This window comes from Anomaloglossus baeobatrachus, chromosome 6 (assembly GCF_048569485.1).
Source record: "Anomaloglossus baeobatrachus isolate aAnoBae1 chromosome 6, aAnoBae1.hap1, whole genome shotgun sequence".
Classification (NCBI taxonomy): domain Eukaryota; kingdom Metazoa; phylum Chordata; class Amphibia; order Anura; family Aromobatidae; genus Anomaloglossus; species Anomaloglossus baeobatrachus.
In genome coordinates, this window is record NC_134358.1 from 194,759,272 (window position 1) to 194,783,785 (window position 24,514).

At 40.8% G+C, this 24,514-nt stretch overlaps 1 protein-coding gene across 2 annotated transcripts in view; it reads right to left on the bottom strand.

The window, feature by feature from the left end:
• The window catches only part of RTTN (rotatin), a 324,013-nt gene that overhangs the window by 6,671 nt on the left and 292,828 nt on the right, over positions 1 to 24,514 (bottom strand). For both annotated transcript variants that reach the window (XM_075314609.1, XM_075314608.1), the window contains exons 47-49: positions 16,782 to 17,049; positions 8,413 to 8,516; positions 5,759 to 5,828 (exon numbers count right to left, since the gene is read on the bottom strand). In XM_075314609.1, coding sequence (XP_075170724.1) covers positions 5,759 to 5,828; positions 8,413 to 8,516; positions 16,782 to 17,049 — 442 coding nt within the window. The remainder of the gene's footprint in view (positions 1 to 5,758; positions 5,829 to 8,412; positions 8,517 to 16,781; positions 17,050 to 24,514) is intronic.

A 24,514-nucleotide genomic window follows, 5' to 3' on the forward strand; every position in this document is an offset into this window, starting at 1 on the left:
CTGTGGCGAAATGGACTTTGAATGAAGAGGTGAGAGAGGACTGGAATGGTTTCATGGATGACTGCACGGAGAGGGAGGAGCAGGAGAGTATAGCAATATGATGTGGAGCGACACGGCTGATGGAGGAGGTGTTCCTGTTAGTCTGAGGCATTATTGCATAATTTAAGTTTTGTTTATTTGTAGAGCCACGAGGTTTGTAGGCTCAAGTTATATAATATAATTATGATTTGAGAACTCTATTATTATATTTACATATATGCAGAGAAAGAACCTGATTTATAAATCATATGTGTTTATCTGTTTATTGTTATCAGTTATATGAAAAGTGAAATACTCTCTGTATTGATCCCTAATGATTTAATAAAAAAAGATCTGATTTAAAAAAAAAGAAACATATCCTGTGTAGCGGGAATAGATATTAGATTGCAAAGAGACCACACTTTTGGCAATAAGCCTGGTGTCTTTTAGAGATATAAAACAAAGTAGCGCATCTACAGCTGGCCACAGACATAAGAAAGCGGTATGCTTAGTTCCACATTCAGTGGATGCTCTAGTGATTGGATCCCGGAATAGGTGATGAATATTGACTTTGGGGCAACTTCTTAAACCCTTCCTTGCTATGGACAATTTTTATTTTTGTGATTTTGTTATCTCTGTCTCTAGTTTTTTTTTTTCTTTCCATTTACAACAGTATACACAAATGAGGTCTTGTTTTTTTGCAGAACAAGGTGTAGTTTTAAATGACCCTATTCATTTAATCATACAGTGTGGTGGAAACCATAAATTAAATAAAAGCTAAAATAGGTGAACTGATAAAAAAAAAATGCAATTCTGCAATTCAGACATATTGGGGGGGCAGGGTTGTTTCAATTAAATCTATTGTGAAAAAAATAGATACTCGACAACATGATTTTCTAGGTCAGTAAGATGCCAACGATACCCAGTATGTATTTTTTTCAACCAGCTTATGATCGATCTGTTTTCAGTCCTTCCAGTCATATTTTCAGATTTTATCATACATGCGCTTTAAAATACTCAAAAAAAAAAATGATTTGTTTGGCTACTCAAATAGGCTTAATTTTAGATGTATTTTTTCTACTGATATTGGGTGGAAAACATAATATTAATAATAATAAAAAAAGAAGAAACGTGTCTATTTACATTTTCTCTGACTATAAAAAAAACAGCTAAAGCATATTAAATTGTGTTTTCGTTTCCAAATAAATCATTTTCGTACATTGGACAGGGTTTTTCAATGGGGCCGGGTCTAAAAGTAGGGATTCAGACAGGCCTGTGTTGTTTTTTTTTTTTCATTTTCCCCTTTTTATTTTGGATATTTGTATGTATTTATTTTACACATTGTACTCTCCTTAAGGTCTTAAAAGACTTTTGGGTCACATTTTAAATTATTAATTTTCTTTGTAATGCAGATTTTCCTTGATAGCTAGGACTCATATTAGCCCTAGTTATAGGGGGATTTTTGCATCCTGCCTGCATAGCAAAGCTGACAGTCTACTAGGTCCCAGCATCCGTTTACTTTTCATGTTTGATTAAACCCTTTACGATGGCGGTATGGATTAAAACAGTGGAATAAGAGGGTAATTATTCTGATCTGTCTTTTGAAACCGGGGGTAGCTGAGAACCTGGAGATCACGATTCCGAACGTTTTTTTCGGTCCTCGGTCACGTAATCACCAGTACACACCATGTAACTGTGATGACGTGACCGTAAATGGCGGTGGCGGTAAAAAATGATTTCTCGCCCACCTGGCATAATCAAACATGTCAGATGGGAGATACATCTCTTCCCCCGGTCCCTCGGTGTCGCCAAAGTACCCCCCCGAACCCCTCTCAATAATCCAAGATGGCGGCTCGCACGACCAGCGCGCCTGCCGCATTCATCCTCCTCCTCTGATTTCTGTCGCATGTGCCATGACAGATAACTCCTTCCCATTTCCAGCTAGGCCCCCCCTGTGTTCCCCGGTATAGTGCGCAGTTGCGATCCCTCCTCCCCTTTCTCAAAGATGCATGCGCACTGCACAGGGTGGCTGTCACCCTGCTTCCTGCGCTCAGTGACGCTGAGCTTGCTGCACTCACACTGTTGTGCTGTGAACCCAGGGAAAGGGTGCACCCACACTCCTCATATGGAGGGTCTGCACTCCCACAAAATGGGGGATATGTTCCCTGAGCGTGCCCCCCATATTCTGGAATGAGGTTACTGCAGTTCACTCTGCCATCCGTTGGACTTGGGCAGTATGAGTGCAGTATTCTCGGGTCACTGCAGCCACACTTCTCACATGGAGGATCTGCAGATCTGGAAGGTCCATAATTCTCGTGGGGCCTCCAAAAGGGATTACGGCAGACCAAACTTTTTTTTTTTCTTTTTCAATAAACTAGTGAAAGAGGGAATGTGTTGGTAAGCATTATTTTTTTTATTACTGACAGTTAGTGATGTCGGTATCTGATAGATGCTATGACATCACACCCCAGGGCTTGATGCCAGGTGACATTACACAGCTGGTTTCAACCCCATATATTACCCCGTTTGCCACTGCACCAGGCCAACGGGATGAGCATCTAATGGATGCGCCACTTCTGAAGCGGCTGCGGCCTGCTATTTTAAGCTGAAAAGGGCCAAATAACTACGGCTCTTCCCACCCTGAGAATACCAGACCCCAGCTGTCAGCTTCACCTTGGTTGGTAATCCAATTTTGGGGGGGACCCCACATGTTTTTCATTACTTATTTATAAACAATAAAAGAAAACAAAACAAAAAAAAAACAGCCTGGGGTGCCTTCCATTTTTGATCACCAGCCAAGGTGAAGATACCCGCTGTGGTCTTCAGCCATCTCCTAGCTGGCTACCAAAAAAGGGGGGCCCACATTGGTTTTTTTATTACTTATTAATTTTTTGGCTAAATACAAAGCTATGCACCCTTTAGTGCCACATGAAAGTCACTAAAGGGTGCCAGCTTAGAATATTCAGGGGGGTGGTACATTATATGTGTTTGACATCCATCCATTCTAGCTTTTTAGGCGGTGTGCCCATGATCAGGGTTTGCAGCTTTTTCAACACAGTGTTTTCGCTGCGTCCATGATGCTGCGTTGTGCAGTACAAGTGCATTAGAAGGATTTTTAGAAATCCCATGCTCACTGTGCTTCATTTCTTCGCAGCATAAACTGACCTGCGGCGTGGCTTCCTGAGCCTCAGCATGTCAATTTATGCTCTGGAGATGAGAGTGTTCTCTGCGGGGAGAATAGAGCTAAAGTCCGCAGCAGCCCGAGCTTGGATCGTAAGCACGGGCAGCTGTGCTCTTCTGTGAACACCAGTCACATCTTTGCAGGAGGGATGGCACTATGTACTAGATGGAGTGTCGCTGGATCATGAGCACATAGCCTAAAAGTGACAAAATTTGGTGCTACAGCAACATTTTTGTAAAGTACCTGTGGATTCAAAATAAATACTATACCCCTGAAAAAAATCCTTGAGGGGGTCTAGTTTCCAAAATTGGGTCACTTGTGGCGATTTCTGCTGTTTAGGTACCCTAGAGGCCCTGCAAATGCGACATGGTGCCTGCAATTTATTTCAACTTTATCAAAATTGAAATGGTGCTCCTTCCATTCCAAGCCCTACTGTTTGTCCAAACAAAGATTTTTGACCACATGTGGGGTATCCCCGTGCCCATAAGAAATTGGATAAAGTGTGGGGTCCACTTTTTGGTGTTGCCTCTTGAAAAAATGAGAAATTTGGTGCTAGAGCAATATTTTTGTGAAAATGTTTTCATTTTTGGTGCATTTTTTCCTGCTACACCCTTGTGAAAAAAAGCTATCTGGTTGAAGTAACAATTTTGTGCTAAAAATATATTTTTTTATTTTCACAGCTCAACGTTATAAACATCTGTGAAGCCCCCGGGGGTTCAAAGTTCTCACCAAACATCTAGATAAATTCCTTGAAGGGTCTAGTATCGAAAATGGTGTCACTTGTGGGGGGTTTCCGCTGTTTAGGTACCTTTGGGGTCCTACAATTGCGACAATGTGCCCCCAATCTAAAATATTGCTCCTTCTGTTCCAGGTCCTCCCATTTGTTTAAACAGAGGTTTCTAATTACATGTGGGGTATCAGCGTGCTCAGAAGAAACTAAGTAACAAATTTTGGGGTCCACTTTGTTGAGTTATTTCTTCTAAAAGTGAATAAATTTGGGCTACAGCAACATTTTTAAGCAAAATGATCATTATTTTTTTTCATTCCACATCGCTTTAGTTCCTGTGAATCACCTGAATGGTCAATAAACTTCTTGGATGTGGTTTTGAGTACTTTGAGAGGTGCAGTTTTTAAGAATGGTGTCACTTTTGGGTATTTTCTGTCACCTAGGTCCCTCAGAGTCACTTAAAATGTGATGGGGTCCCTAAAAAAATGGTTTTGTAAACTTTGTTGAAAAAATGGGAAATGGCTGTTGAACTTTGAACTCTAACTTCCTAACCCCAAAAAATTTTGTTTCAAAAACTGTGCTAATGTAAAGTAGACATGTGGGAACTGTAATTTATTAATCATTTTGTGTGACATAACTCTGCTTAAAGGGCATAAGATTAAAAGTTTGATACATTATTGGATTAGGGTCTCTTTACCTACAGCAATATTACTCTCAGATGAGGTTGAAAAAAAAACAAACAAAAAAAAAAAAAAACAGCGGCAAGTGGCAAGAAAAAAAATAAATCTGATATTTATAAGAAAAAGCGTTTTTTTTCCCCATTCTTTTCGCTTTTTTTTTTGATAAGAGAGCTGTGTGATGGCTTAATATATAGGTGGAGAGAAGTTGATTTTATCCATACGATTTTGGGGTGCATATAATGTTTTGATCACTTTTTAACTCATTTTGTTTTACCTTTATAGTGTTTATTGCACGGATTAATTATATCTTTAATACAGATCGGACTTTTATAGCCATGGCAAAATGAAATACACTTATTTTAAACTGGAAAGAGAGGGACTTTGCATTCTCTTAAAAGTTAAAAAAAAAAAAAAAAAAATATATATATATATATGTCTATATTATTTGCTTGATATAGCATGAAGTAATGCTATACAGTACATTCTGTTTTATTGTTTTGTTAGAACTGTTTTATGTATAAACTTTGAAAACCTAATAAAAAATTATTGAATGATAAAAAAAAAAGTTAAAAAAATACATTTTTTTTTAATATTTTAGCTTATTGGTTGTATTTAAGAATATAGTCCAAATGCTATTTTTCCATGAAATCCAGCCACATGTTGGGTTTCAAAGGGGCACTAAGATAATAACCAGTGCGGTGTTTGTCAGGTCTCCGGCTGCCGTGGCAGCATAACAGCAATCCAAAATCACGTCTCAGGGGATGGTAAGACCTGATGCACATACGCTCTGGCTTTCACCCCATTAAAGTGCTACTTTTAAAGATTGATAGCGGCATTTCAATGTCTATAACTGCAAAGATAGGACCTAGCTCTGGTCGCTGCTGGAAAAAGGCAGAAAAAACTTTTGAGTATGCTCTAAACAGGTGATGTCATATTTTGGGAATGGATTAATAATGTACTGGTATTCATGTTTTTTTTTTAGCTAGGAAAAACCCCTCTATCTGCAATTTCTTTTGGAATTCACAAACCATATTGTTTGACGTTTTCGAATATGTTGGTAATCATGTGGTGCAATATAACCATACATGAGATAAAATATCTAAAAACTACAATTACGGGATAATCAATTAATAAAATATTTACAAAACTCACTTTTCCTCAAAGCCGACAAAGCATCTTCAATTCTCCCTTTTAACAATGGAGTCTTTAGAGTAACTTTTGCCTAAAATACAAATTGACTTTAATCTGTTATTGGAACAAATCTTGCATCACAAATATCACACATTATTACCTAACATTAAATTCAATTAAATGTCTCATTTCAGCCTCTTTTCACCCACAGTTGAAGTATCTTCAATTATTTTAAGCTCCCATTTCCAAACTACTTATTTAAGACACAAAAATAAAATAAAAGGAATTACTTTCAGCAGTCACTTTCATGAACACACAAAAAAGCAGAATATGAGGACAAACTACGGTACATAGAAATCAACAGAATGACAGAAGGAACATTAAAGATTAAAAGTGAAAAAAAATTGTATTAGTACAATCCTGGCTATAAAATAAAATTATGTTTCGTAAAAGTTGCCAAAAACTGTAAAAGTATGTATAAAGGTGAATTTACACTGGCTGATAATTGGGAATGGTAATTACATTGGTTGATTACTGGACAACTCCAATCACCTGATGGACGTGCAAATCACTTTAATCGATGGATGAAATAAACTTTAAAGGGAATCTGTCAGGTGATTTTGTAGTACAATACTAAAAGTTATCTTTAAATAGGGCTTAGGGGTACTTCACACACAGCGAGATCGCTACTGAGATCGCTGCTGAGTCACGTTTTTTGTGACCTCATTAGCGATCTCACTGTGTGTGACGCTGAGCAGCGATCTGGCCCCTGCTGTGAGATCGCTGCTCGTTACACACAGTGCTGGTTCGTTTTTTTATTGTTGCTCTCCCGCTGATAAGCACACATCGCTATGTGTGACAGCGAGAGAGCAACAATCCTGAATGTGAAGGGAGCAGGAGCCGGCGTCTGACAGCCTGCGGTAAGCTGTAACCAAGGTAAACATCGGGTAACCAAGGTGGTTACCCGATATTTACCTTCGTTACCAGCCTCCGCAGCTCTCATGCTGCCAGTGCCGACTCCTGCTCCCTGCACACGCTAAGTTAAGCGGTGTGAGCTGGTAACTAAGGTAAACATCGGGTAACCATACCCGATGTTTACCTTAGTTACCAGTGTCCGCAGCTTCCAGACGCCGGCTGTCTAGATCATAGCAGAAGGAGGTCGGCGCCATCTTTGTGGAGACCATAGCATATGCTGTGCGCTCACTTTTCCTCTGTCACCCGCTCTGTGCTCAGCGCTAATTGAGCGGTGACACTGGGCTGACAGGAAGACTGAGCCTAGAATGTACGGGCTCCTTCCAGGTCCTGATTACAGCCTGTACATTCCTAGTGTCTTCAGTAGCAGTGGTGTACCACCAATAGAGGCAGCCACTGCTATGGGGTCCATGAGCTGGGAGGGTCCGGTGGCAGCTGCCTGCGATGTCAGTGCCAGCATTGGACCCCTTGCCCAGGATCGCACTTTGAAATGTATCAGCATCAGAGATGACAATGCATCTGACAGCAATGAAGAGACGGAGCGCAGTGCTCCCTCTCATAATTGTCCAACTGTCTGTGCTCTCTGACAGCTCAGCACAGTGGTGACGTCACTAGTGTTTACCTGCTGTGCTGAAATGTGAAGCGCACAGACACAAAGGGTGAATGAGAAGCAGCAGCGGGGTACCGAGGAGAGGAGAGTATGTATTTATTCACTCTATGGTGGGGGCGCATGATGCAATATGGGGGGTGTATAATGCTATGTGGGGCATGCACAGCACTATGTGGGGGTTGCAAAGCGCACTTTGCAAGGCATGCGGAGTGCTCTGTGGGGGGTACAGTGCACTTTGTAAGGCATGCGGAGTGCTATGTGGGGCATGCAGAAAGCTATGCACACTGACATAGCAGAGTTGTGTACTGTATGCAGCATTATGGAGCACTATATATTATGGGGCACTGTATATTATGGGGTGCATTATACAGTGTAGCACTATGCCAGCTGTCCTTAGTGACACTTTAGACATATTAAGATCACTTTGCGGTCAACAACAAAATGGCTTTGTACTGTGATCCTAAATTTCATCCTTCCTTATCCATTTGGAAACACGCAGAATGGGAGGGGGATGTGTGATATCACACACATGAGAGCAGATTCTTCCAACTTTTACTGCAGTTGTAGTCTAGGCTAGTTTTACACTAGGTTTTCAGCAGATGCTCCCCTAGTGTTTAACAGTGGAAAATATCAAACTTTTTAAAAAACAATTTCAGATTTTGCTACATTAAAACCAAATAATAATATTTAAACAAGACATTAAAAGATTAGCAATTTATCTTTTTCCAGTTATTAAAAAATTGTTTTTTTTAATGGCACCTTCCCTTTAATGATTTAGTTTGGCCAGTGTGAATGTACCATTAGTTTCTCAAGAAACCCAAAACTCAAGCTAACAAAGATATGAAATTATTAATGCAATCACTGGTTACTTGTAATAGTACAGTATAGTTGGTATCTCTATGGTAAGTAAATGACCAACAGCAGGCAGAGTGGGTCAGCGGATGTTTGCATTATTTACATTACTGTATGTTCATCCATCTTTTATAGAGTATAACCGATGCAATAAGAATAACTTAAAAATACAGATATCTAATGATGACAAAATGTACTACACAAAACAACCATTCTCTTCCTCCGCTCATACAACACTTGCCTTCTGATAATTGTGAAGTAAAGCCCATAACGCAGAAGCGCCTATCCTCTGAATATTAGGGTCATCATCTTCTAGACAGGCACAGAGAAGAGTCATAACTTTATCTATAAAAAAAAAAAAAAGAAAAAGTCAATTAGCGATTAGTGTATTACTTGATACAGATATGTACATTACTGCAGCATGCAAGGAACAGAAGATAATCAAGAAGTTATTTCATAGTTACAAGCCAACCTGGCTCACAGAGTGTGGCCTTATTCAAGACTGCTATATTATATCAACTACCATTTTGCTAGGCTCTAGGCATTGATGAATTATAGGCAAATTATCCCAATACTAGAACAAATGTCTGACTGATTGCAGATATTGCCAAGAAAAGACTCAAAGTGAAGTTGACAGATTATTAAGGTGGCTCCGATCTGAAAAGAACTCTATTGATATATACAATAGAAATTGTTTTTTTTTTTAACACAGACTAAATAAAAAAACTAATATGGTTTTTCTGGTGCTGCTCCCTTATGTATCAAAAGGTAAGTGACAAAACATAATGTTGTATGACCCACACCTACAAGGAGAAATTCACATATCGTATTGTAATCAGCAAGTATCACACACGTCATTTGTTAATCAGCAGGTATAGCACATATGTCCTGGCAGGTATGTCAAGAGGCGACTTCATAGACACCGCTTACCTGCTGAAGAACTCCTTTCGTATTTGACTTCCGCTATTATGCTGTCTGTCTAGTGTCAAATTAATCTGAACAGTTTAGTCATGTCAGGCAGTTAGATTGCTAGGAATATATGCAGCGCATACCCAAGTATCCCAGGTTCAGAGAACATAGGATATTCAAGAGGGCATTGAGGCTTATCCGGCTCATCTTCATCTCTAGCAGTCACATAGATTTATCACTACGTTAATGAGCAGCCTGATGTTTATATGTACATTATATGTTAAAGAATGTATGCACTTAAAGGGGATACTGAGTACTTTTTTTTTCATTACAATGTGATTAAGAACTAACATTAAGGTAGTTGATATCCAACTGCCTTTTGTGCCCAGCGACAATCTTTGCCGTCACAGAGCGATCACAGACCACTCCTGCCAGCAATTCAGCTGCTTCCTCTGAGTGATACTAACAGAGCAGCAGCTTCTTTGCTGCTCTGCTGACCAGGTGTGACTACTGACCTATGATGTACCCATATTTTGTGATTGGGAAGGGGTTCCTGACCTATGACGTATGGGTATGTAATGATCACGTGATGCAAAAAGAGCTGTGCGTGCACTATCGCTGCCGGGAGCTCAGCTTACGTTATAGCCGAGCTTCGGCTGTCATAGCCAGGGATGGTCTCTCTGCCAACCCTGGCCGTTTAACCTCGATTGCTGCGATTAATAGCGATCGCAGCATTTATGGGACTGGGTCCGCGATCACAGGGCCTGATCATTGCCATGGCAACCAGAGGTTGTGATGACCACTTCAGGGTCAGCCGTCTACAGCAAGCCTGTTAGACCATGACAGGAGCATGGTCTGCAAGGCTTTTATCAGTTTAGCACTGACAGGTATAATGTATTGTAATGCTCATGCATCGCAATACATTTTACCACTGATCATCGTAATAAAAGTTAATGTCACAAATAGGGATTAAGTAAAACACGTTTTTAAAAAATGTAAAAAAAATATGTAAAAAAATATTTAAGAAAAAAAATAGAAAGAAAATTATACAAATATATGCGTATTTTTATGTAAAAAAAAATGACAGTAGTACACATATTTAGTAATGCCGCATCCAGAACAGCCCGATCTATAAAACTGGTACACTAGTGAACTCCTTCAGTAAACAATGTTTTTTTATAAAAAAAAAAAAACAAAAAAGCAGCAAAAACTACTGTATTTTTTGCTTTATAAGATGCACCTGATTAGAAGATGAAACTAGATTTTTAAAAGGAGGAAAATAAGAAAAAAAATATTTAGCCAAATAATATGCTAAAACATTTAAAAAAAATAAATATTTTAAGGGGGGTGCGAAATCTGTGGATGAGACACTTTTGGAGGACCTATGCAATTGCAGATTTCATATCAGATATCCTCCCTCTAACCCTATTCCCCCCACCTTTGTACTTGCAAACCTCTGATCTGAAGGCTCCAATTAAAAGGGAGAGGAGTGTCTGATCTGAGGCTTGTAATTACAAGGATACCCCCACCTCCCTCCACCCTTTTAATAGCAGACCTCAGACCACATACTGTCCTCCCCCCCAATAGTAGATCCACCATCTCCCTCTGCCCCTTATAATTGCAGACCTCAAATTATATACCCCCTTTTTTGATAGCAGAACTCAGTTTACACCCCCACCTCCCCTTTTTTTTTTTTTTAATTGCAGACCTCAGACCACATACTTCCCTCAATCTTCCCCCTTGTAATAGCAGACCAAAATAAACTCCCATCCCCTTTTTGTAATTGCTGACATATGTTGAAATAAAATTAAAAAAAATAACTTGCCTTTCCTACACTGGCCTTCTTGCCGGGCACCACACTGTACTGTCACGTGATGTTGTGCAGCATCAAGTGACAGTGCACGCCTAAGTGCACGCATCCTGCCACTGGGCGCATACAGGATGCATACAGAGAGGTGCTTGGGAAGAACACCAGGGGGAGCGTAAGTAGGAGACTTCCCCACTTAGCTGTCCCCACTGCCTGGCACAGCTAAAGTGGCTTCCTTCACCACTGCTCCTCCAGGTGAAGCGATGGTGTGGAGAGACACGAGTGGAGTGATGGGCAGCAGGGAAGCAGCAGGTCGCTTCCCCGGTCTTGCGATGACTGCAACCTCGATCCCGCGGCTTCCGCGCTGCCCGGCACCTCCACTTTTAAGACACACTGCGTTTCACTCCTCCACTGTTTTGGGGGAAAAATAAGTGTGTCTTATAAAGCAAAAAATAGGTTATGTCTTTTCATCGTATAGCTGTCAAAAAGTGAAATAAAATGTTATAAAGTCAAACGTAAATAAAATCATCATCACTGAAAACGTCATCTTGTCCAGCAAAAAACAAGCTGCCATACAGCTCCTTCAGGGAATTTTTTTTTAAAAAGCTCTCAGAATACAGCAATGCAAATATCATTTTAAAAATAAAATTGTTTTCATGATGTTAAAGCGGCAAAACATAAAATTATAAATGTGGTATAGCTGTAATCATACGGATCTGAAGAATAAAGCTGTCTTATCACACTTTTACGACACTCAATGATTGGAGTTAAAAAATAAATCCTGCAATACTGTTTTTTGTTGATTCTGCCTCACAAAAAATAGAGAAAGCGATCAAAACTTATTATGTGGACCAAAATGGTATGAATAAAAACTTCAACTCATCCTGCAAAAAAAAAAAAACGAGCCCTCATAACAATCAGTAGAAAAATAAATGTCCCCTATGCAATGGATAAGGTCAATTGGTCTAAAACATGTCTGCACTAACCTGAGATATCTCTCCATTTTATCGTGTTTGGATTCCAATGTGCTGGTTTAATATACCGTATTTTTCGGATTATAAGACGCCCTTTTCCTCCCAAAAATTTGGAAGGAAAATGAGGGGTGCGTCTTAAAACCCGAATATAGCGTACCGGTGAGGCTGTCTGTGCGGCTCTGTGTGCAGTTGGCTGGGTGCCTGTGTGCATGCAGTCAGGTGCCTGGGGCTGCATGCCGGCTGCCTGTCAGTGCCAGCTGCCTGTCGGGCCCGGCGGCCAGCTGCTTCTCTGTGCGAGTGGGCGGGCCTCCTGCTGGCTGCCACCCTATGCGTGCGGACTGCAGTGGCTGTGCGTCGGGTGTCCTAGTGTGTCTGCGGTCCCGGTTTCAAATGATGGTGCCGGGTGTCAGCGCGTGCGCAGATGCAGCTCTTGGATGAGAGCTCCATCTACGCATGCGACGCTCCGGGAGTAAGCGCGTGCGCAGATGGAGCCCTTGAATGAGAGCTCCATCTGCACATGCGCTGCTCCGGGCGCCATCACTTGAACCGGGACTGTGGACAGACTGGGACACTCACCGCACTGGCCTGCTGCACCACTGAGCCGCCGCTGCCACCACTGAGCCGTGACTGCCGCTGCCACCACTGACTCGCTGCTGCCACCACTGACAGCCGCTGCCATCACAACCTCTGCCTTCTGTGACTCCACTTCTCCACTACTGCTGTCCCCCTCTGGTAAGACAACACCGGAGTATAAGACTGACCCCATTTTTTTTTACCTTTTTATCTCTAAATTTGGGGTGCGTCTTATAATCCGGTGCGGTATACTTTTTGGAATACTTTTTTCTCATTTTAGCATTTTTTTGGATGCTGGATATTTTTGCGTTCTACTTTTGGACTTTGACATTGGAGTCTTCCGGGTCATCCAGAGCGTGAGAAGATCAGTGAGCTGACATTTTCCTTTTATCATTTTTATTTTAAATCTCTGAAAAACGTGATTCAGACAAAATTCTCAATGTAAGATTCATTGTAATGAGGAAAAGGAAGTCACTTTAAACTCCCATTTCGAATGTGGTCCAGCAGTGTCCATCTTATTACCGGTCTTGGCTCTTTTGGCTCTGCCAATGCGACATGGGACCCCCAAACCATTCCAACTAAATCTGCATTCCAATATGGCACTTCTTCCCTTCTGAGCTTTGCACTGTGCCTCGAAAGTAATTTTCAACTACATATGAGGTATTGGCAAACTCAGAAGAAGTTGTGCCACAAATTATATGGTGCAATTTCTCCTATTACCCGTTCTGAAAATTAAAACTTTGGGGCCAAAACAACAGATTACTGGAAAAAAAAAATGGTAATTTTTGCATATTCACAGCCCAATGTTCTACAATTCGGTGAATTACCTGAAATTTAAAATTGCACGCTACACCCCAAGATGAATTAAACAAGTTCAAGTTTCCAGAATGGGTTCCTTTGCAGGGATTTTCTGCTGTTTTGGCATGTCATGGGATCTTTAAATGTGACAAGGCATCCGCAATCTGTTCCAGTCAAAATAGCACTCCTTCATAATCTTACCGATTAGCTGCAGCAGACGATATCATAGCAGACGTCTGCTGCAGCTTATCGGTAAGCTCAGCAGTTCTCCAGTCCTGTTGTGACCGTGCGTGCTCCCGTGGTCACAACGAGATCTGAAGAAGCGAGGGCGCATGCGCTGCCCTCTCAGGCACAAGACTAGGTAATGCGGGCTTCAGAAACATGGCACCGGAGATCAGCGCTATGCGCAGGCGCCAACTCCGATGCCATGTTACTAAATATAAAAATTTGCATAGAGCAAGAGATTGGTAGGAAGAGGCGGCGGAAGGGGGGGGGGGGGCGGGAATCCATGTGCATGACCCGCCTGGATATTATCTGGAGACGTGCAACTGTCAGTCAAAAAGATGATGCATTTTTAAACTTAAACTTGAATTTCAAAGCCTAAACATCCGAGCTGCCCACTAATGGTATGTACAGACTGTGCCTGATAGTGCCAGTACTGCACTGGCTTTACCTTATATACGAAAATCCTGATTTTTGGTTCCCTTTAACCCCGTCAGCCCCCGGGCACTTTCCGTTTTTGCGTTTTTGTTTTTTACTCCCCTTCTTCCGAGAGGCGTAACTTTTTTATTTTTCCATCAATCTTGCCATATGAGGGCTTGTTTTTTGCGGGACGAGTTGTACTTTTAAATTAAATCATAAGTTTTACCATATGGTGTACTGGAAAACGGCAAAAAAATTCCAAGTGCGGAAAAATTGCAAAAAAAGTGTGATCGTACAATAGTTTTTGGGATATTTTATTCACTGTGTTCACTATATGGTAAAACTGAGGTATCTATGTGATGCCTCAGGTCAGTGCGAGTTTGTAGACACCAAACATGTATAGGTTTACTTGTATCTAAGGAGTTAAAAAAAATTCACAAGCTTGTCCAAAAAAAGTGGCGCACGTTTTGCGCCATTTTCCAAAACCCGTAGTGTTCTCATTTTTCGGGATCTGAGGCTCAGTGATAGCTTATTTTTTGTGCCTCGACCTGACGTTTTTAACGGTACCATTTTTGCGCAGATGCTACGTTTTGATCGTGTGTTATTGCATTTTGCGCAAAATTTGCGGCGACCAAAAAACGTAATTTTGGCGTTTGGAATTTTTTTGCCGCTACGTCGTTTACTGATCAGATTCATTGATTTTATATTTTGATAGATCGGGCATTTCTGAACGTGGCAATACCAAATATGTGTGTATTTTTTATTTATTTAACCCTTTAATTTTCAATGGGGTGAAAGGGGGGTGATTTGAACTTTTAGGTTTTTTTATTTTTTTTTAAACTTTTTTTTTTACTTTTATTTTATTTTACTAGTCCTCCTAGGGGGCTATAGCGATCAGCAATCCGATCGCTCTGCACTATCTGCAGATCTCAGCTACAGAGCTGAGAACTGCAGATTTGCTGCTTTACTTTCAATTCCGGCTGTATTCCGGCATTGAGAGGAAGGGAGTCATGTTCGCTACAGGCGTCATCACATGACCCTGTGCTACCATGGCAACCACCGAGTCACATGATCATGTCACGTGACTTCCGGTGGGGGCGGGGTAAGTGACTGTCATGGCGGCGCACATATACTTATCGCTGCCAGATTTTGGCAGCAAAATGTAAGGGGTTAATGGCCGTGGGTGGAAGCGATTCCACCCGCGGCTAGCAGGCACACGTCAGCTGTTGATAACAGCTGATATGTGCGCGGATCGCCACCGCCTGCCGGCGGCAGGGGGCGGGGCTTACCGGCACACGATCCATGACGTACCCAGTACGTCATGGGTCGTTAAGGGGTTAAGTAAATTTTAACTTTTTCCTTCCACATTGCTTTAGTTTTTGTAAAGTACCTGAAGGGTTAATAAAATTCTTGAATGTGGTTTTTTAGCAGTTTCAGGGATGCAGTTTTTACAATGGTGTAACGTTTGGTTATTTTCTGTTATATTAGTCACTTTAAATGTGATGTGGTCCCTAAAAAAATGGTTTTGTATATTTTTTGGGGGAAAAATGAGAAATTGCTGATAACCCATCTAACTTCCAGACAAAAAAAACATGTTTCAAAAATGGTGCTGATGTAAAGTTGACATGTGGTTAAGGTTATTTATTAATGATGTTGTGTGTCATGACTCTTTAGCACTGCATTTACTTCATATAGCTAAATCCTTGTGGTTGCTTCCCTTTTAGGGCATACAAACTAAATTTCAAAATTGCTAAGTTTTCTAAACTTTCACCAAATTTCCAATTTCTTTCACAAATAAATGCAAAAAAATCATCCTAAATTTACCACTAACATGAAGTAAATGAAAAACAGTCTCAGAATCATTGGGATCCGTTGAAGCGTTCCAGATTTATAACCTCATAAAGTGACACTGGTAAGAACTGAAAAAATTGGCTGGGTCATGAAGGTGAAAATAGGCTGGGGGTTGAAGTGAAAGCTTTCTATTAGAGTACAACCCCTTTGAGTTGCTTTATAGTGTTTTTTAATTTAATTATGAGATAACTATTTCATATTCATTTTAAACTCCTAAATAATTGCTTTAGCCTATTCCTTTCTGTACGTTTTCTTCATGACAATGACTAACTGAACAGAGAGCCCTGGGATCCTTTGTAGCTACCCAGTGCTAACCATGGAAAGCTATTGCTGTTTCTGATGGTGTCTACCATGCCAGTGGTAATGGAGGGGGTCTTCTCTAAAAACAATAGGTGTTCATGGCAGCAGCAATGACGTTTGACCAATGGGTACTGCAGCAACACTGACATCACTGCAGACTTTGAACCTGCACCAACCACCGTTGAGAGACAGATGGCCATTATTAAGGAGTTAATGTCATAAAATGAAGGTGAATTATTCCCATTCGACATACAACCTGACTGTCAAGTGAGATGAGGAAAAAAACATCACTTTCTACATGACTGGCAATGAATTTACATTTATAGAGAATGTGTCATGACAGCCAGAACTGTTCGCATGACAACCCTGTCCAACATGCAGAACCAGTGGGGAAAACATGTTACTCATTAGAACAGCTTATCTCTGCACTGAAGTCAGAGCTGAATGCATGAGCTTTCAGGTCACGAGCAAGCACACTTCTAAATGGAGTAGAGTCTGTCAATCCTGACAGGTATTCTTTAATGACATCCACCATATTATGCATGCACAATTTCTTCTGCAATGTCCTCTGTAATTGGACTGTGTTAAATCAGATCAATATCAAGGAAGAATTCCTGTTTGCAGCTTTCGCTACTAGACGTTATAGAAACTGAATAAATTACATTGAATGGAAAATTGGTAGAACTTTAACAAAAGAATAAGACTGAAAAAAACAAAACCCTTTAATTTGAAGATTAGAATGACTCGATTCCTTACCGTTGGAAAGTATCTTTGGTTTATTGGTTTGATTGAAGCAGAAGTTATGTAAAACAAGTAGAGCAGAGGGGGACTTGACCTTTTGCTTGTATTTGGTCAGCTCCAGGAGAAGGTCTACGCTCCCCTTCAGCTTCATAATCATTACCTGACCATCACTTCCCAGTGACAAATTCCACAAAAAATTCAACCACAAATTCGCAGCAGCATTTAAGCTCTTGTTATTGCTTTTTGACAGGGAGAGTGATAAAAAGTTTTGCAAGAAGTTACTCTGTAAACAAGAAAAAAAAAAGTTTAGGAAAAAAGCATAACTAATCCGCTGATATCCTGATAATGAAACTGAATGATTATTTCTTAACTCATTCTGTTGTGCAGCATTGGCATATACCTCCTGACAAATTTCACTTCTGTCGAGGGTAATAATTCCTAACTAAACCCATGTATAAAAGATGCACATACATAGTATTACATATGCATTTCCCCTAAATGAACTACAAGACTGGTAAATATCTGGACAGTAACCAAATCTTCATGATTTGGGCTCTGCATGCCACTATTTATGATGTAAAATAAAATAAAAGTGGCAACTGAAGTGTAGACTTGAATTACAACCATCTTGTTACAAAATCTCCTCATTCCAGGGCCTCAAATGTAATTGTACATATTTACTTTACCAAAAATAACATGTTCATTTTTAATACTTTGTAGAAAATCCTTTGTAGGCAATTACTGCTTGAAGTCTGGAAGCCATGGACATCACCAAATGCTGGGTTTCCTCCTCTGTGATGCTTTGCCGGCCTTTAAAGCAGTGACTTCAGTTGCTCATTGTTTGTGGGTCTTTCTGCCTTAAGTTTTGTCTTAAGCATGTGAAATGCATGCTTGATGGGGTTAAGATCTGGTAACTGGTTTGGTCATTGGAGAATATTCCACTTCTTTGCCTTAAAAACATGCCGGGTTGATTTAGCAGTATGTGGCCAGTCACTCAACTTTGCTGTATTTGGCTGAATCAGAGCAAAAAGTATAGCCCGGTACACTTCAGAATTCATCAGTCTGCTTCTGTCTTCAGTCACATCATCAATACAAGCATTGTTGACCTTAGGGAGATCAACATATCCACTGCGGAGACACCATCACGTGTTTCTCAACGCTGTGATTCTAGAGCATTGCCCCCTGGGAAGTATGCAAATAAGAAAGCCGCGGAGACACCATCACGTGTTTCTCAACGCTGGCAGGAAACTAGCCAGGTCTTTCACCGGGAAGGAACAACCACGGGAAGGGCAGTCTCCAGTCAAGGAGACCACCTATACCAAACATGGTATCCATCCACAGACAGCCGTTTCGGGGTATTTGCCCCTCATCAGTGTGGAGTAGGAATCTGTCTGTGGATGGATACCATGTTTGGTATAGGTGGTCTCCTTGACTGGAGACTGCCCTTCCTGTGGTTGTTCCTTCCCGGTGAAAGACCTGGCTAGTTTCCTGCCAGCGTTGAGAAACACGTGATGGTGTCTCCGCGGCTTTCTTATTTACATCATCAATACACACTGTGGACCCAGTGCCATTGGAAACCATCCATGCCATCATACCGTCTCCATCATGTGTTACAGAGGATGTGGTGTGCTTTGGATCATGAGCCGTTCCAAGCCTTCTCTATACATCATTCTTCTCATCACTCTGAGATAAGTTGATCTTAGTTTCATCTGCCTAAAAAAATACTTCTCCAGAACTGGCCTGACTTCTTTAGATGTTTTTTTTGCAAAGCTTAATCTGGCCTTTCTATTTTTAAGGCTGGTGAATGGATGGCACCTTGTAGTGAACCCTCTTGTATTTGCTCTCACGAAGTTTTCTCTTTATGGTAGACTTGGATACTGAAACAGATACTTCCTGGAGAGTGTACTTAACTTGGGTGGAAGTTGTGAAGGGTTTTTATTCACCATGGAAAGGATTTTGCCATCATCCACCAATGTTGTCTTCCGTGGACACCCAGGCCTTTTTGAGTTCCCAAGCACACTAGAGCCTTCTTTTTTCTGCAGAATATACCAAGCTATTGTGTTGACCACTGCTAACATTTCTGCTATCTTGCTAATATATTTCTCCTTTTTGTTTACAACGTAATAATGGTGTTTCTCTTAGATGGAGAGCTTCTTTAAGCGCATGTTGTGGGTTCACAGCAACAACTTACAAATGCTAATACCACACCTGGAATCAGCTCCAGACTTTATATCTGCTTTATTGATTATGGATTAATGAGGGAATAGCCCATGCAGCCCATTAAAGAGCTTTTGTACAATTAATTTCGGTCCTTTGAAAAAGAGGTAGCTACATATTAAAAAAACGTAATTCTTAAACCCTTACTCAACTTAGGATAGGAATACCCTCAAATTAAAGCAGAGAGCCTGCACTTGAAGCCTGTATTGATTATATAATTGTATCTTGAATATATTTTGGTAAACAGTGCCACGCTTCTGACTTGTGTTTGTCATAATTCAGGCCTGGCCCAGACACTTCTGAGCCAGCACTGTCATGTGTGCGGTGTTCAGGACATGAAGAGGTTAACTTCTTGCAGCCTCATTCCGGGTTGCAGAGCACAATATCCTGGCGCCGCTCCTGTTGTTCAGTACCAGTAATAGTTTTGCTTTGCAGCGCTTGTTCCTGGCTCCTGTGAATACCAGATCTGTCCTGCCTCCCCGCTCCCTCGTCCTGACTCGTTTTCCCCTGCTCCATTCGTTTGTTCCTTGTCCCTGACTCCCTGTCCCGGTCTGTATATTTGTCCTATTTAGTTTGTCTGTCTCTGTCCCGACCCGTGTACTCCGACCCAGTTGTTCACCTGTCTGCCCAGCTTCTGACTTTGCTTTGTGACTTCGGCTCCATCTCTCGCTCCTGCTTCATACGTGATTTTCCCGCCTCTGACCCTTGGCATACCACCTGACTTCTCTTTGCTTATTCCTTTGGTGACCTATATTGACCTCCTGCTGCTGACTTGGTTTGTTGACTACGCTGCTGCCCTTTGCTAGTTGACCTACTAACTGCACTCTGAAGTTACACTGCTGGTAACTTCAGTATCTTCCTAGTACAGTGTGACAGCGCTGCTGTTAAGTGCCACTCTACTCATTACAGTCATCACTCTGCTCTTCACAGCCTCAGTTTCCCTCTTCAAGCTGCCTCATGCAGCTTTTCCAACTATGCTACATCCTCCTGCTGCTGGGGTGTGCCACCTGGCTATAAGGAGGAGAGCCAGATTCTGCAGGAATTTAACCCTGCTGTGTCATGTATAGATTAGGTTCCATGGCCAATCTTGTGCCAGCTGGATCTACTTCAGGCAACCTCTCCCACCACTCATGGCCCGAACGTTGGTTCCCAGTTGCTCGTCTCTGGATTCTGTGGGGGAATGTTTGTGCCATCTCTCCAGTTATTGACCTGGCTTGTATACCCATCCTGTCTGACCTCGGCATTGTACTCTAATTTTGCCACCTGCCCCATCTTGGACCATCTGACTTCGCCTCTGTATCACCCACCTTTACCTCATCCCATCCAGTCAGCTGCTGCAGTCCAGCAGACAGCCCTGGAGTGGTACCTGGTGGCTACCGGCAGCTCAGCTTATTCTCACCATCAAAGGCACAAGTGAAGACTCCCTAAACACTCGATCACCCCCATCCTAGGTAAGTGCCCAACCCATGGTGCAGTTGGTCCACACCCATCAGCGTTACAAAAAGCCAAAATGCCAAAACTTGTGTGACTCTCTACATACATATTGTCTTTTCCATGAAAAATCATATTTTTATTTATCATATGAGTTGCATAATACATAGAAAATATAGTCAAGACATTGATTAGGTTAGAAATAATAATTTTTACTTGAAGTAATTTTCTCCTTCAAACTTTGCTTTCGTCAAAGAATGCTCCCTTTGCAGCAATTACAGCTTTGCAGACCTTTGGCATTCTAGCTGTTAATTTGCTGAGGTAATCTGGAGATATTTCACCCCATGCTTCCAGAAGCCCCTCCCACAAGTTGAATTGGCTTGATGGGCACTTTTTAATGCAATACCTACAGAGGTGTATAGAAGCCCATTTCTAACAACCACCACTCCAGTGTTCTAATGGTACATTGTGTTTTCTGTGTTAGAAGGCTAATGGATGTTTAAAAATCCCCTCAAAACCCTTGTGCAAGTATGTTAGCACAGCTGAAAACAGTTTTGCTGATTAGAGAAGCTATAAAACTGAACTTCCTTTGAACTAGTTGAGAATCTGGAGCATTACCTTTGTTGGTTCTATTAAACTCTCAAAATGGCCAGAAAAAGAGAACTTTCATTTGAAACTCGACAGTCTATTCTTGTTCTTCGAAATGAAGGATATTCTATGCAAGAAATTGACTGAAGATTTCCTATAATGGTGTGTACTACTCCCTACAGGGGAGAGCCCAAAAAGGCTCTAACCAGAGTAGAAAGAGAAGTGGGAGGCCCCGCTGCACAACTGAGCAAAAAGAAAAATACATTAGAGTCTCTAGTTTGGGACATAGACGACACCTCACAGGTCTTCAACTGGCAGCTTTATAAAAAAGTACCCGCAAAACGCCAGTGTCAACGTCTACAGTGAAGAGGCGACTCTGGGATGCTCGCCTTTAGGGCAGAGAAGCAAAGAAAAAGCCATATATGAGACTGGCTAGTAACAGGAAAAACTTAATATGGGTAAAAGAACACAGACATTGAGAGAGGAAGATTGGTAAAAAGTGTTGCTGGTAAAGTGGGAGATTTTTACAATGTAAAAAGGATTTTGAATAAGGAAGGCTATCAATGCATTTTGCAACGCCATGCCATATCCTGTGGACAGCGCTTGATTGGAGACAATTTCATCCTACAACAGATCAATGACCGAAAGCAAACCTCTAAATTATGCATGAACTATTTAGGGAAGAAGCAGGCAGCTGGTATTTTATCTGTAATGGAGTGGCCAGCCCAGGCACCAGATCTAAACCCTATTGAGCTGTTGTGGGAGCAACTTGACTGTATGATACGCAAAAAGTGCCCATCAAGGCAATCCAACTTGTGGGAGGGGCTTCTGAAAGCATGGGGTGAAATATTACCAGATTACCTCAGCAAATTAACAGCCAAAGGTCTGCAAAGCTGTAATTGCTGCAAAGGAGCATTCTTAGACGAAAGTAAAGTTTGACAAAGAAAATTATTATTTCAAGTAAAAATCATTATTTTTAACCTAGTCAATGTCTGGACTATATTTTCAATTCATTATGCAACTAATTTGATAAATGAAAGTATAATTTTTCATGGAAAAGACCAAATTGTCTGAGTGACCCCAAACTTGCCTTGCAAAAGTATTCGGCCCCCTTGAATTTTTCAACCTTTTCCCACATTTCAGGCTTCAAACAAAAGATAAAAATGTAATGTTATAGTGAAGAATCAACAAGTGGGACACAATTGTGAAGTTGAACGAAATTTATTGCTTATTTTAAACTTTTTAAACAAATAAATAACTGAAAATTTAGGCGTGCAATATTATTCAGCCCCTTTAGTTTTAGTGCAGCAAACTCACTTCAGAAGTTCATTGAGGATGTCTGAATGATCCAATGTTGTCCTAAATGACTGATGATGATAAATTAAAGCCACCTATGTGTAATCAAGTCTCCGTATAAATGCACCTGCACTGTGATAGTCTCAGTGTTCTGTTTAAAGCGCAGATAGCATCACGAAGACCAAGAACACAACAGGCAGGTCCAGGATACTGTTGTGGAGAAGTTTAAAGCCGGATTTGGTTACAAAAAGATTTCCAAAACTTTAAACATCCCAAGGAGCACTGTGCAAGCGATCATATTGAAATGGAAGGAGTATCATACCCAGCAAAGCTATCAAGACCCAGCCGTCCATCCAAACTTTCATTTCAAACAAGGAGAAGACTGATCAGAGATGCAGCCAAGAGGCCCATGATCACTCTGGATGAACTACAGAAATCTACAGCTGAGATGGGAAGGCTGTCCATAGGACAACAATCAGTTGCACACTGCACAAATCTTGTCTTTATAGAAGAGTGGCAAGGAGAAAGCCATTTCTCAAAGATATCCAAAAAAAGGTTTTGTTTACAGTTTGCCACAAGCCACCTGGGAGACACACCAAACATATGGAAGAAGGAGCTCTGGTCAGATGAAACCAAAATCGAACTATTTGGGCACAATGCCAAACGACATGCTTGCAGTAAAAGCAACACCACTTATCACCCTAAACACACCATCACCACTGTCAAACATGGTGGTGGCAGCATCGTGGTTTGGGCCTGCTTTTCTTCAGCAGGGAGAAGGAAGATGGTTAAAAGATGGGAGATGCATGGTGCCAAATACAGGGCCATTCTTGAAGAAAACCTGTTGGAGTCTGCAAAAGACCTGAGACTGGGACGGAGATTTGTCTTCCAAAACGACAATGATCCCAAACATAAAGCAACATCTGCAATGGAAAGGTTCACAAATAAATGTATCCAGGTGTTGGAATGGCCAAGTCAAAGTCTAGACCTGAATCCAATCGTGAATCTGTGGAAAGAGCTGAAAACTGCTGTTCACAAACGCTCTCCAGCCAACCTCACTCAGCTCGAGCTATTTGCAAAGGAAGAATGGGCAAGAATTTCAGTGTCTCAATGTGCAAAACTGATAGAGACTTACCCCAAGCGACTTGCAGCTGTATTTGCAGCAAACGGTGGTGCTACAAAGTATTAACTTAAAGGGGCCGAATAATATTGCACGCCTTACTTTTCAGTAATTTATTTTTTAAAAAAGTTTAAAATAAGCAATATATTTTGTTCAACTTCACAATTATGTCCCACTTGTTGTTGATTCTTTACCATAACATTAAAATTTTTAGCTTTATGTTTAAAGCCTGAAATGTGGGAAAAGGTTGAAAAATTCAAGGGGGTCGAATACTTATATATACAGTACAAACCAAATGTTTGGACACACCTTCTCATTCAAAGAGTTTTCTTTATTTTCATGACTTTGAAAATTATAGATTCACATTGAAGGCATCAAAACTATGAGTTAACACATGTGGAATGAAATACTTAACAAAAAAGTGTAAGGGTAAGTGTAAGGCTGTGTAAGGGTTATTTGACTAAGAAGGAGAGTGATGGGGTTCTACGACAGATGACCTGGCCTCCAGTCACCAGACCTGAACCCAATCGAGATGGTTTGGGGTGAGCTGGACCGCAAAGTGAAGGCAAAAGGGCCAACAAGCGTTAAGCATCTCTTGGAACTCCTTCGAGACTGTTAGAAGACCATTTCCGGTGACTACCTCTTGAAGCTCACCAAGAGAATGCCAAGAGTGTGCAAAGCAGTAATCAAATGAAAAGGTGGCTATTTTGAAGAAGCTAGAATAGAAGACATTTTCAGTTGTTTCACACTTTTTTGTAACGTATTTCATTCCACATATGTTAGTTCATAGTTTTGATGCCCTCAATGTGAATCTGCAATTTTCAGAGTCATGAAAATAAAGAAAACTCTTTCAGTGAGGTGTGTCCAAACCTTTGGTCTGTACTGTGTGTATATATATATACACACACATTATATATATATATATATATATATACGGTATATATATATATATATATACGGTATATATATATATATGGTATATATATATATATATATATATATATATATATATATATATATATATATATATATATATATATATATATATATATATATATATATATATATATATATATATATATATATATATACACAT